A 14,519-nucleotide genomic window follows, 5' to 3' on the forward strand; every position below is an offset into this window, starting at 1 on the left:
ACAATATACAACCCAGAGTCTTTCTTGAGATCTTTAAAGTGGAAAAGTAGAACAAGGTACAGAAAGATACACGTGAAATCTGAAGGAATTCAGGGTGGTAGAGAGTGAGTGTGTGCATGTGTGCATGCATGTGCACGTGTGTGAGGTTAGTTAGTCCCAAGAAGAAACGTGCTATCCCATGGGACTTTCTAACTAAGGTTGGTCCCATTCAGCACCCAGCAGGGCTTTGCAATGATGGTCCTCAAGAAGGAAGACCTGGGCCAGACTGCCTGCCCCCATCAGAACCCCCTGAGGTGCTTTCAAGTGCAGATTCCTGGCCCCACTTCCAGAGAGCCTGGTGCAAAAGTCCAGCTCCACAGGGGGATCCTGAGGACAGCCAGGTTTGGGAAACACTGCTCCAGAGTACCCCTGAATCACTCAGAAGCACTCAAGGGTTTTCTACCTCCTGACAACTTTAATTTCTGATGCTTCTGCTTTACAGATACGGAGATATATTTATGAACCACACTGAGAACTGGATTGGCTCTCAGTACAGGAAGGTGATTTACAGAGAATACACCAATGGTGAATTTGTGGAGATCAAGGCCCGACCGCCACGAGAAAAGCATCTGGAACTCCTGGGTATGGTACAGATCACAGCCATGCACTGCCAGCCCCAAGGGTGGCCTGAGAAGGGACAGCAGGGACAAAGTAGCCTGACAGCATCCATCCAAGTATGACATCTTCCTGTCCTCCCATTGTCAGGGAGCATGCTCTTTCAAAGAATGGTCAACCAGATAACCAGCAATCCATATCATCAGGGTTGTCTAACCAACATCTGTTGCCCTCAAGTTCCTTTCCCATCCCTCTGCTGAGCCTGGACATATTAACTTGGAATGATCTGATGCCTCAGAAGAGAAGGCAGAGTATTTGCATAACTCCTTCAAGGTCCTGGATTCTCCATGCACAGAGCCATAAGAACACACCATAAAAATAATTCAAGCCAAAGAGAAACCCCTTCCATGAGAGAAGTGCTAAGGATGGAAGGGCTGGTTTGAGTTCAGGAGGCCCTGAACTTGGCCTTCTCAGGACCTGCTGGGCCTGTCTGATGTCCTGGGCTGCCTGACGTGGTGATCAGATAAGCTCTTTTGGCTTTCCTTCCCCACTTCCACCTGGGAGTCACCAAACTTGACCCCATCATGAGGATGAGATCTTGAGGCAGAGGGCTAATCTAGATGACTTTCTGAAATCCATTCCCCCCCCCTTTTTTTCCCTGTTCTCATTTTTAAATGCACAAGTCATATAAATAGTATGACTTTACACGGTGTTTCTTAATATTAAAAAAGGCACCAGGACAGCTAGCTTGATAAATTATTAAATGCCCCACCCATCTTCCCCTTACCCTCACTGTCTATTAACACTGGCATGCAAGCTTGGTTTGTGACACTAAAAGAGTCAGCCCCAGTAGGAACATTCCTTCTTTTGAGCTGTGTCTGTCGAATGAGCTCCAGGAAAAAAGCTCACTGGTCCTACCAACAAGAGTGGGTTGCCCCTCAAAAAGCAACTGAGGGTCTGCTCAGTAAAATGACACAAAGCCATGACTCCGTCAGAGGCAAGCCCAGTGGTGCTTCTCCCAGGAGACTATGAGGCCCATCCACTCGTTTTCTGCAGCTCAGGGACAGGCCTGTGCCCCTGAAGTTCCAAAGGGCACAGGACAGGCAACCCTCTGTTCTTTACTGCTGCCGGTGACCTATCAGGCCCCAAATCAGAAGACATTCACTCCTACCAGCACACCAAGCCATGTGGAATTAAAGTAGTAATGAATGACAAATAATCATTTTAATATATGTATACTCATGCACCTATCTGGAACTATATCCAACTTTGCTATTTAAAAGACATGCATTCTTTTCTAGCTTTATCATTAAAAACAAAATAGCATTTTTTCTCAGACACTTCCTGATTCATACTAAATATTTTCTTCCAAAGATAAAAACAGTCCATCAAATTTCAGATTTATTTAGGACTTTAGTGGTCTTCTCAGAAAAGCAACTAAAACTATGGTTTGAATCCGTGAAGAGAGGATGGGTGCCTTCAGAGCCCCTACCATGAGCGTATCTCTCTATGAATGTAGTGGAATGCCGTGAACCCCCAAGGTATCCAAGTACTGAGAAATGGCATTGGACATGCATTAGTAAAATCCCTGTATTGATCATAAATTAGTACATAGATGTTTTAATTTTGTTCTTATCTTTCAAATCCCTTTTATACACAATATTTCATTGGATCCTCATTGTGGTTATTATTATTGATATATCCATTTACCAGATAATGAACAATTTCAGACTTGCCAAAGTTACTTACAGAAGTTACATACAGAACTAGAAGTCACCATATCATGTGGATATGGCTTTTCCTGGAGACTGTCTCAGCAGTAGTAAAAATTTAAGCATTTATTGAGTACTTACTGTGTTTCAGTGCACTGAAATAAGCACTTTACATACATTATCTTATTTAATTCTTACTATATCCCTATGAGAAAGGTGATATTAAACCCATTTCATAGGGGAGGAAATTGAGTCAGGCAGGTTACTTGACTTACCCAAGGTCTCTCTAGTAAGTGAAGGAAGCAGGATTTGAACCCAGGTTGGTCTGATTGCCAAACACTACATGAGTATTTAACATTACATATATTGCCTTCTAAAGGAAGTATGCTAATGGGGAAACTAACCTTTGTTTTATTTTGCTAAAAACTACCTACATATAATACATCAGTGTTGAAAAGAGCAAAGATAATGCACACAGGCTTGTGTTTTGCCTTTAGGCCCAATGGTTCATGCTGAGGTGGGTGACTCCATACTGATCATATTTAAGAACAAAGCCAAGCGGCCCTACTCCATCTCAGCCCATGGTATTGAAGACATGGAGAGTGGGAAGCAACTCCAAGCATCTGTCACAAAGCCAGGTAAGTTACATGGGAGATCTCCTCCATGCTGATAAGGACCCCGGACTCAACTCTCTTCTGATCTTTTCTGATCTTTGAAGGCTCTTGGAAAGTTCATCTTAATGTCAATATGTTCCAGCCATCATCTAGTCACTCCTAATATGAGATCATCATTCATCCAATGACCAAGTGGTTATGGTGTTTCTAGGGCTCCATTAGGGACCTAAAAGTGCAGCAAGACATAATAATAGCTAATACATACTGAATGTTCATCTTTTGCCATGTGCTATGGTTTATATTTAAAAAAAAAATTCATTTTCCTTACAATAGCCCAACAAGGTAGACACTAACATATGTCATTGACTCTGATACCATTGATTAGAATATCCATCTTTATTTTTATCTGTTACTAAAAAAGGAAAGAACACATGGCCAATTAAACCTTAGCATGCCACTGATTGAAAGATGCATCTTGATTTCAGTTATGTTAAAATGTGAAAAATGCACATCCTATAATTGAGGAAATATGGTATCATTATGTCCATTTAATAGATGACTAAAGAACAGAGGGGTAAAGAACTTGACCAGGTCATACATGAGTAACAGTGGAACCTCAGTTTGCTGGAGTTAGAACATATGCTCTTAGCCATACATTTCTCTCGAGTTGCTTAAAATGAATTTGGAGGAAAAAAAAGACAAACAAGATGAATCATTTCTGTAGTAATGTGGATTAATCATAATGGAATTCTAACTGGCAAAGAGTTTCAAGAATATATCTGGGAGTGTTTATAAAAGTTTCAGAGAAGGAAAATCCATAAAGATTGATTGATTGATTCAGAGCAAATAAAGAAAGGAGTAATTAGGGAAAGCTTTCTAAAAGAGGTGGAACTCCAGTTGGGTTTTAAAATATGCATTGAAGGGAAAGAAGATCTCATAATTTAAAGAGCTTCCTATAACATTTACACGGTTGAAATGTGGTTGTAGTAAATGTCAAGATCCTCTGTGACCTTCGGTTATGAAATTAAGAGCAATCATAGGTATAATTACAGGGGAATTATATTCCATTTTACTTCTTATGTGTATATATATATGTATAATACTAAATACTATAGTAATTGTAATAAAGGTCATATAAACTTTAAAAAATTTAAAGATGCATAGAAGGAAGAAAAGAAAATAATCTAATGCATCACTGGAAAAAGTTAGCAAGGTATTCCTACAAGGATGGGGTTGAGGAAAAAAATTGTCACTGACCATGATCCCAACCTCTCTTGCCACTCCGTTCCCCACCCCACCCCTAATTCAGAAACCTGTGTTTTGCTGCTTCAAGAAATTTCTCATGAACATTCTAAATGTCCATCTAGAGGGAGATACTTAAACACATTTTGGAATATCCCTACAATGAACTATTACACAGCCATTAAAGGATGTTTAAGAAGATTTTAATGACATGGGGAAAACTTGTGGTATCATGTTAAGAAAAATACAAGTATGGAACAAAGGTTAAAAAGGAAGTAGGCCAAAATGTTAAAAATGGTTGTATCTTCAGGGTAGTATTTTAAGTAATAGTTAAGGTGATGTTCCTTTCTACTTCTTCACATTGTTTGTACTTTCTACATTTTCTGTCTTGGATGTCTCGCTTTTATTAAGAGGGAAATAAATGGTTTTAATTGGGTCAAAAAAGCAATTAAAGTTATTCAGTTTTGGTGGTGAAAAGTAACTCAGGAGGGAGGAAGAAAGGTGCCAATCAGGCATGGGGAAGGGTTCTGACAGGGCTATGGGCCAGCTGGGGTGAGCCCTCACAGGCTGCTGTGCCCTGATGGTGAGGACTGGCAAGGGACATAGTTCTTCTGTGCTGACTGGCCTTCTAAGGGTCCTTGATGGGGTTATGGGGGTAGAGAGAAGAGTGATTAGAATGTGGCAAAGAGGGCGCCTGGGTGGCTCAGTCGGTTAAGCGTCTGCCTTCTGCTCAGGTCATGATCCCGGGGTCCTGGGATCGAGCCCCGCATCGGGCTCCCTGCTCCGCAGGAAGCCTGCTTCTCCCTCTCCCACTCCCCCTGCTTGTGTTCCCTCTCTCGCTGTGTCTCTGTGTCAAATAAATAAACAAAATCTTAAAAAAAAAAAAAAAGAATGTGGCAAAGAGCCTTTTTCTCACTGCAACTTGGAGGGGGAGAATCCCCACAAGGGTCTCTGTCTGACAAGGTTGAAAGTCTTGGGAGAGCCCAGAGATTGGGGGTAGGAGCAAGAAACTAATTTTGTGCACAAAATCCAGACAAGTTGGAGAAGAATGGTTAATTTGGGCATGCATGAGATAAGCAAAGAAGTCCCTCTCAAATTTCTTCTTCTCCTTTTCCTTCTTCTTCTTTTTCATGCCACCAACTCAACATGCATGCACTGAGCATCTTCTTTTGTTTAGAGCTGTGCTCCCTACCAGGGTGAATAATGGATCATTCCAACTTTAATAATACCACCCCTTAGCCACTTGCATTGAAGAAGCTAAATATCAGCAGTTTATCTTGCAATTAACAGGGCAAAGGGGCTATAATGAAAGGTAATGGAAACTAGACCTAAGGTTATATTGCTAACCTACTGGTGTATGAGCAAATATGGAGCAGTTACATGCAAGCATTATTTTTGTTTTGCCTTGTGGCTTGCATTCAGCTATAGGCTGTATGTTCTGATAAGGTAGGGATGGGACATAGACAATTCAAAAGGAGAGAGTAATTTAAATGTGGCTTTTATTTGAGACTTTTACAATGTGATTATCTTGCCAATTTATGTGAGTTTATTTGTGACTCCTCCGCAAGGCTCTGGGTCAGCCTCAGGGGATGCATAGATGTGGTGCCTGGCATTCATTTGTTATTAGTATACATACAGATGAACATTTATTGACTGCCTTCAGTGTGAGGCACTAACCTAGGTATTTTATTTTATTTAATCTTCACAGCAATCTGAAAAGTGGGATGACTAACCCACTTTACAAGTAAGGAGACTAAAGGTCAGTGAAGTTAAGTAGTTTGTCAAAAGTTAGATAAATAGGAAATGATAGGGTTGAGATCTGAAACTAAGTCTCTCTGATTCTCTCTGGTTCTAACTAGATGTCACTGGTCTGCATATTAGAATCACCTGAGAAACTTAAAAAAAAAATACTGATGCCCTAGTCCTAGACTCTAGATACTTTAATTTCATTGGTTTGAGATGAGACCTCAGCAGTAAGAGTTTACAAAGCTCCTTGGCGATTCAATCAGAAATCAAGGCTGAGTCCCACAGTAACTCAAGTGTGCTCAAGCCTAACTCTTGGGAGGGAGATATGAAATTTGAGGAGAAAAAACAGTGAGGAATACAATATGTCTTCGTGTCTTGAGTAAACATCAGTTGATAATAGAAAGGTCAAATTAGAAAGAAAACCATAGTCTGGAATGAAAAATATGCCATTTTGCAAATTCAGAAAGTCAAGATGTAAGTTTAATTGGAACATTTCTAATGGATGAGTAATTCTCCCCAGCAATAAACATTAACTGAAATATATCAAGACCTGTTTGTTATTTCTTCAGGTAAAACATCTGAACCAAAGGTAGCACTAGTAAATTCTTTCTATTTCTTCTCATTTGTTTCAGGAGAAATAAACACCTACAGGTGGAATGTCCCTAAAAGGTCTGGTCCAGGACCAAATGATCCAAATTGTATTCCGTGGGTTTACTATTCAACAGTAAACTTTGTGAAGGTAAGACTGAGAGAACAACCAAAATGCTGAATGTGGCTTTAAATCGATTATTCAAGTTATCACAACTCTGGTGAGTATATGTGAAGGGTGGAATGGTTGAGAGCAAGGATTTCAAACTATGGCCGTGCATATTTGTTAACATTGTCTCTGCTTGAGTTGAGTGGTATTAAGAAAACAAACTTCAACTGAGTAAATTTTAAAGATTTCATTGGCTTTATTCAACAATTCATGACTTGGGCAGCTTCCCATCTAGCAGATAGAAAGGATCTCTTAAGAACTGTACAAAATGAAAGACTTGTATAGGCAGAAGGGGGCAAAACAAGGAAGTTACTAGCAAAGAGTGGATTGTGTATGGCAAGGTCACCTTCCTTTAAGGGACAGCAGGGGCCTGTCAGTCGATTACCTTACTAGTGCTAGTGATTGACTAGATTAAGATTCTGTTCCTGGGAGAGATTGAAACTGTAATTAACCTAGGAAGTAAGTCTTGGTTTGGTGATGTGGGCTTAGCACAAGTGACTCCATTTTGGACATGTTGTCTTTTTTTTTTTTTAACAATTCCCCACTTTTGATCAAATTCTCATCTTGACTGAGAGATGTGATCAAAATTTAAGGCATTAACACCTCTCCCAGCTACTGCTCTGAAGCTCTCACGACTTTTGTTGATCCCCTGTGTGGTATTCATAGGTCATGATGCTTATTGTTGAATCTCTGTGGTATTCATAGGTCACAACTTCAGGTTCACATTTCTTAAGTTGGTCATTCTCTTCATTCTTTTTCCAATGTTCCATTCTTAGCAAGATCATTTGCTCATTTAGCAGCTATCAACATGCACTGCAAGCTTTTGAAGGAATACAGTGAACCAGGGAGACTTTCTGATGTGCACTTTGGAGCCATGATCCCCAAGGCAAAACAATCAAAATCAAATAAGTCAAAGAAAGACCAGGTTGAAGGAGTCACTTTCTAAAGCCAAGTGGCTTATTCAGTGGTTTTGTGTATCTGAGTTTCAACTTCCCCAGAAATGTTATCAGAGTGCAAGTGGTGTTGGCCCCAGCACCAACACCTCCTTGTTCAGCTAAAAGATAATAAAAGGCTATCCTATGATCCAGAACAACTTTGGCCTTGCAAAGATGGGTACTGCTAGTGAGATCTTTTTGTGATTGGGGCAGATCTGATTCAGACAATCATAAGAATGTAGGGGTGCAAATGTGCTGTGATTTGCATAAGCATTTGTGTTTAACTGAACAAAGTATGGTTATAATTGGAGAAAGGTAAAAATAAGACATGGATATTCTGATGTTAAAAGTTGGACTTTGTGAGACTATGGACTCTGGGAAACAATCTGAGGGTTTTAGAGGGGAGGGGGCCAAGGGGATTGGTTAGCCCAGTGATGGGTATTAAGGAGGGCACGTACTGCATGGAGCACTGGGTGTTATACAAAAACAATGAATCGTAGTGTATGGTGTATTGTATGGTGATTAACATAACATAAAAAAAAAAGTTGGACTTTGTAAGTGACTCCTAAGTCGTGATGTGGGGGGGTCAATTAAGAATAGAAGAAACATTGATGAGAGGGAGGACCACAGGGTCTTTAGCATCACAGACAGGAGTTTTTGATGTCAATCCAGCAGTCTGAAAGGTTACCCCCCCTTAGCAAGGGCCTGGAAGACATGGATGATGGTGTTATCTTTCCAGACCACTGCCAGAGTAAAGGAAAGAAAGAGAAGAAGGAAGGGTTTGATGTTTAGTTAAAGTATGAAGCTTTGATGTGGTATCTTAGGTGGAAGCAGTCTAGCTCAATGTAGGCTATTTCTTTTCCTAGTCAGTTTGATTTGGAAATCTCCAAAGTTTGTACAGGACCAGATGACAGGTAGAGCCTTCTTCAGCTCTGAGATGTACTCAAAATTTAGTTTTACAAAAGTGTCAGTGGTCAGAGCACCTGATAAGGCCCTTCCCATGAGTCTCATTCTTATAAAAATATCAGAGTAAAATAATAACTCTCTGTGAATAATAAAAAACTTTAACATTGCCCATGGTTAAAGATCTAATGAGAGTTCATTATCATGGAATTCACAAGGAAATTTGGTTATTTCTGTAACATACAACATTTAAAAATAATAACGAATTATGACTGATAATGTGATATTAGGATATATCAAATTTCTAGGAATTTTATACAATTTCTAGAACATTTATGATATACATCTATACAAATATAATATAAAGAAGGCTTAATATTACTTCTTATTTCACGTTTCCTGTGTAATTTAACATATCAAATACACTTAATTAGTTTAACATCTCTCTTTTAATAAGGAGAGAGAACAAATCTTTTTCTTTTTTTAAAGATTTATATATTTATTTCAGAGAGAGAGTGTGCAGGGGGAGGGGCAGAGGGAGAATCCCAAGCAGACTCCTTACTGAGTGTGGAGCCCGATGCAGGGCTGTCTCATGACGTTGAGATCACAGCCCAAGCCGAAACCAAGAGTTGGTCACTCAACTAACTGAGCCACCCAGGTGCCCCGAGAACAAATCTTTTGAAATGTTCCAGGGACCCTCTTAAAATATCCCAAAGTTGGTTCAAGGCCAAAAAGATTCATTTAGAAATTGATTTTGGGGAACTTTCTCAAAAATATCAAAAAGTTTAAAAACACTTGGCCAAATAGGATCATAGGTCACTGTGAAATAATTAGTTATCCATTTAACCATAGTGACAAGACTTCACAAGGCAAATACAGAATGCTAAATAGTTCTAAAAAATCTTAGCTCTTTTAGTAGAGAAGACTCAGTTCTCTTAAGTAATCAAAGACTTGATAAAGACAACATGAAATACAGAAAATTATTTTGGTAAGACAGACTCTGTTTTCTAAAGCAGATTACTTAAAAGGTAAAACACACACACACACAACTGTTACTGTCTTTTATCAAGAGCAAACCAATAATCCAAGAAAACTTGTCTTTTTAACAGAGAGTAAACAAAATATTAACTTCATACCAGTATACTTTTTAAAAAAGTATAATTAACATACTATTAGTTATAGGGGTACAACATATTGACTCCACAATTCTATATATCACTCAGTGCTCCCCACAATAAGTGTTAGTCACTATGTGTCACCCTACAACATTATTACAATATTATTGACAATATTTCCTATGCTGTATTTTTCATCTCCTAGATTTATTTATTGTATAACTGGAAGTTTGTACCTCATAATCTCCTTTATCTATTGTACCCATCCCCCGACCCGCTGCCTCTCTGGCAACTACCAGTTTGTTCTCTGTATTTAAGGGTCTTGGTTTTGTTTGTTTATTTATTCTTTGTTTCTTTCTCTGTTCATTTGTTTTGTTTTTTAGTTTTTTTTTTTTTTTTTTACTTTTCAGAAGTGAAAGCATATGGTATTTTAATTTCTCTGTCTGACATATTTGTCTTAGCGTACTACCCTCTAGGTCCATCCATGTTACCACAAATGCAAGGTCTCACAAATTTTTTTATAGGCTTAGATAGACAGATAGATAGATAGATATCATTTCTTTTTTTTTTTTTTAATTTTTTTTTAAGATTTTATTTATTTGTGAGAGAGAGAATGAGAGACAGAGAGCATGAGAGGGAGGAGGGTTAGAGGGAGAAGCAGACCCCCCGCTGAGCAGGGAGCCCGATGCGGGACTCGATCCCGGGACTCCAGGATCACGACCTGAGCCGAAGGCAGTTGCTTAACCAACTGAGCCACCCAGGCGCCCCTAGATATCATTTCTTTATCCATTCATCTATAAATGGACACTTGGGTTGCTTTCATATTTTGACTATCATGAATATGATGCAATAAACACAGGGGTGCATATATCTTTTTGATACCTAGTAGTGGAATTACTGGATCATATGGCATTTCTATTTTTAATTTTGAGGAACCTCCTTACTGTTTTCCACAGTGGCTGCACCAATTTACATTCCCACCAACAGTGCAAGAGGGTTCCTCTTTCTCCACATCCTCACCAACATTTGTTATTTCCTATCTTTTTGATTCTAGCCCTTCTGACAGTTGTAAGGAGATATCTCATTGTGGTTTTGATTTGTTTGATTTGACTAGTGATTTTGAGCATCTTTTCGTGTGTCTGTAGTCCATCTGTATATCTTCTTTGGAAAAATGTCTACTCAAATCCTCTGTGCATTTTTAAATTTGATTACTTGCTTTACGGTGTTGAGTTGTGTAAGTTCCACATATAGTTTTAATATTAACCCCTTATTAAAAAATCATTTGCAAATATATTCTCCCATTCAATAGGTTGCCTTTTCATTTTGTTACTGGTTTCATTCGTTGTGCAAAAGCTTTTTATTTTGGTGTAATTCCAATTGTTTATTTTTGCTTTTGTTCCCCTTGCCTGAGGAGATATACCTAGAAAAATATAGCTATGGCTGATGTCAGAGATATTACTGCCTATGCTCTCTTCAAGGATTTTTATGCATTCAGGTCTCACATTTACGTCTTTAATCCATTTCAGTTAATTGTTGTGTATGGTGTAAGAATGTGCCCCAGTCTCATTCTTTTGCATGTAGCTGTTCAGTTTCCCCAGCACCATTTATTGAAGAGACTATCTTCCCCATTGTATATTCTTGCCTCCTTTGTCATAGATTAATTGACCATATAATCATAGGTTTATTTCTAGTCTCTATTCTGTTCTATTGATCTGTGTGTCTATTTCTGTGCCAGTATCATACTATTTTGATTACTACAACTTTGTAGTATATCATGATATCTCGGATTGTGATATCTACAGTTTTGTTCTTTCTCAACATTGCTTTGATAATTTGTAGTCTTTTGTGGTTACATACAGATTTTAGTGTTATTTGTACTAGTTCTGTAAAAAAAATGCTGTTGGTATTTTGATAGAGATTGCATTGAATCTGTAGGTTGCTTTGGGTAGTATAGACATTTTAACAATATTTGTTCTTCTAATCCATGAGCATGGAATATCGTTCCACTTGTTTGTGTTGTCCTTGGTTTCCTTCATAAATGTTTTATAGTTTTCAGAGTACAGGTCTTACATGTCTTTGGTTAAGTTTATTCCTAAATATTTTGCTCTTTTTGGTGCAATTGTAAATGGAACTATTTCCTTATTTTCCTTAATTTCTCTTTCTACTACTATTATTAGTGTATAGAAATGCAACAGTTTTCTGTATATTAATTTTGTTCTCTGCAAATTTGCTGAATTCATTTATCAGTTCTAATAGTTCTTTGGTGGCGTCTTCAGGGTTTCCTATATGTAGCATCACGTCATCTGCAAATAGTGACAATTTTATTTCTTCCTTACCAATTTGAATGTCTTTTATTTCTTTTTCTCATCTCATTGCTATGGCCAGGGCTTCTGGTACTATGTTGAATAGAAATGATAAGAGTGGATTTTTTTTTTTTTTTGGTATCATTCCTGATGTTAGATGAAACTCTTCCAGGTTTTCACCATTGAAGATGATGTTATCTGTGGGTTTTTCATATATGGCCTTTATTATGTTTAAATGTGTTCCCTCTAAACTCACTTTGTTGAGAGTTTTTATCATAAATGAATGTTGTATCTTATCAAATGCTTTTTCTGCATCTATTGAGATGATCATATGGTTTTTATCCTTTCTCTCATAATATGATGTATCACATTGATTGATTCACAAATATTGAACCACCCTTGCATCCCTGGAATAAATCCCACTTGATCGTGGGAAATGATTTTAACTGTAATGTTGAATTCTGTTTGCTAATATGTTGTTAAGGATTTTTGTATCTATGTTCATCAGAGATATTAGCATGTAGTTTTGGGTTTTGCTTTGTTTTGTTTTCATGGCGTCTTTGTCTGGTTTTGGTATCAGGGTAACATACTGATCTTGTCCACTTATGAGCCCATGGCAGCCTCAGACAGGCCCCCCAACAGCACAGGGACCAAACCCTGCCCTGTGCATCCATAGCAGGCAAAGCAGATCCTTGCAGTTCACTGCTCTGAAGGCAAACACATTTCTGCCACAACAGTACAGGGCACAGAACCCACATAGGAGACACCCCTGTATCACCTGGTTCTGGTGACCAGAGGGCAATGTGCTACAGGACCTCTTCTACAAAGGCCACTACTTTCAAGAGTAGGAGATGTGGTTGACCTCCCTAATACATAGAAAAAGACACAGAGAGTTAGACAAAATGAAGAGACAGAGGAATATGGGCCAAATGAAAGAATAAGACACAATCACAGCAGAAGAGCTAAATGAAATGGAGATAAGCAATATGCCTAATAAAGAATTCAAACTAATGGTCATAAAGATACTGGACTTAAGAGCAGATGAACTCAACAAACACTTCAACAAAGAGATAGAAAATACAAAAAGGAACCAGGCAGCAATGAAGAATTCAGTAACTGAAATTAAAAAAAAAAAAAATACACTACAGGGAATCAACAGCAGATTACAGGATGCAGAAGAATGGATCAGTGATCTGGAAGACAGGGTAATGGAAAGCAACAAAGCAGAAAAATTTAAAAAAGAATAATAAAAAATGAGGATATGTTAAGGGAACCCAACGACAACATCAAGCATGATACTACTCACATTATAAGGATCCCAGAGAAAAGAGAGAAAGGGGAGCAAAAACTTAAGTGAAGAAATAATAGCTGAAAACTTCCCAAATCTGGGGAAGAAAACAGACATCCTGAACCAGGAAGCACAGAAGCTCTCTAATAAGATTAACACAAGGAAGTCCACACCAAGATGCATAATAATTAAAATGGCAAAAAGTAATGATAAAGAGAGGATTTTAAAAGCATCAAGAGGAAAAAAAGAGTTACATACAGGGGAAACTCCATAAGGCTATCAGCTGATTTTTCAGCAGAAACTTTCCAGGCCAGAAGGGAGTGGCATGATATATTCAAAGTGCTAAAAGGAAAAAACCTGCAACTAAGAATACACTACCCAGCAAGGTTATCATTCACAGCAGAAGGAGAGATAAAGTGTTTCCCAGACAAACAAAAGTTAAGAAGTTTATCACCATTAAACCAGCTTTAGAAGAAATGTTGAAGGAAATTCTTTGAATGAAAAGAAAAGGCATAACTAGAAGAAAATTATGAAGGGAAAGAATTTCACAGGTAAAAGCAAACATATAGTACAGGTAGTAGATTAATCACTTATAAAGCCAGTGTGAAGGTTAAAACACAGAAGAAGTAAAATTGATTATATCTACAAAAATTAGTCAAAGGAAACACAAAATAAAAAGATGCAAAATATGAGGTCATATACATAATATGTGGAAGAAAATAGAAATTTAGTGCTTTTAGAATGTTTGAATTTAAGCAACCATCAACAACATAAACTGATATGCACATAAGATATCATATATAAATCTAATGGTAACCACAAATCAAAAACCTATAATAAATACACAAAAAAATGAAGAGAAAGGAATCCAAAGTTAACATTAAAGAAAGCCATCAAACTACAAGGGAAGAGAGCAAGAGAAGAAAGAATAGAGAAGAACTATAAAACCAACCAGAAAACAATTAACAAAAGGGCAATAAGTACACATCTATCAATAATTACTTAAAATATAAATGTAATAAATGCTCCAATTAAAAGACATAGGATGACTGAATGGATAAAAAACAGACCCATCTATATGCTGCTTACAAGAGATTCACTTCACACCTAAAGACACATAGAGACTAAAAGCAAAGAGCTAGAAAAACTTACCATGCAAATAGAAGTGACAAAAAAGGACAGGGTAGCGATACTTATATCAGACATATAGGCTTTAAAAGAAAGACTGTAGTAAGAGGCAAAGAAGGGCAATACACAATGATAAAGGAAACGATCCAACAAGAGGATAAAATAATTGTAAATATTTTTGC

General features: G+C 37.9%; 1 protein-coding gene across 1 annotated transcript in view; it reads left to right on the top strand.

The window, feature by feature from the left end:
• The window catches only part of HEPHL1 (hephaestin like 1), a 91,170-nt gene that overhangs the window by 54,460 nt on the left and 22,191 nt on the right, over positions 1-14,519 (top strand). The window contains exons 13-15 of the mRNA XM_045892833.3: positions 482-621; positions 2,804-2,944; positions 6,541-6,647. Of these exons, the coding sequence (XP_045748789.1) occupies positions 482-621; positions 2,804-2,944; positions 6,541-6,647 (388 nt within the window). The remainder of the gene's footprint in view (positions 1-481; positions 622-2,803; positions 2,945-6,540; positions 6,648-14,519) is intronic.

Source organism: Mirounga angustirostris, unplaced genomic scaffold (genome assembly GCF_029215605.1).
Source record: "Mirounga angustirostris isolate CCGP_5_RB_7025 unplaced genomic scaffold, mMirAng1.0.hap1 SCAF_13, whole genome shotgun sequence".
NCBI lineage: Eukaryota > Metazoa > Chordata > Mammalia > Carnivora > Phocidae > Mirounga > Mirounga angustirostris.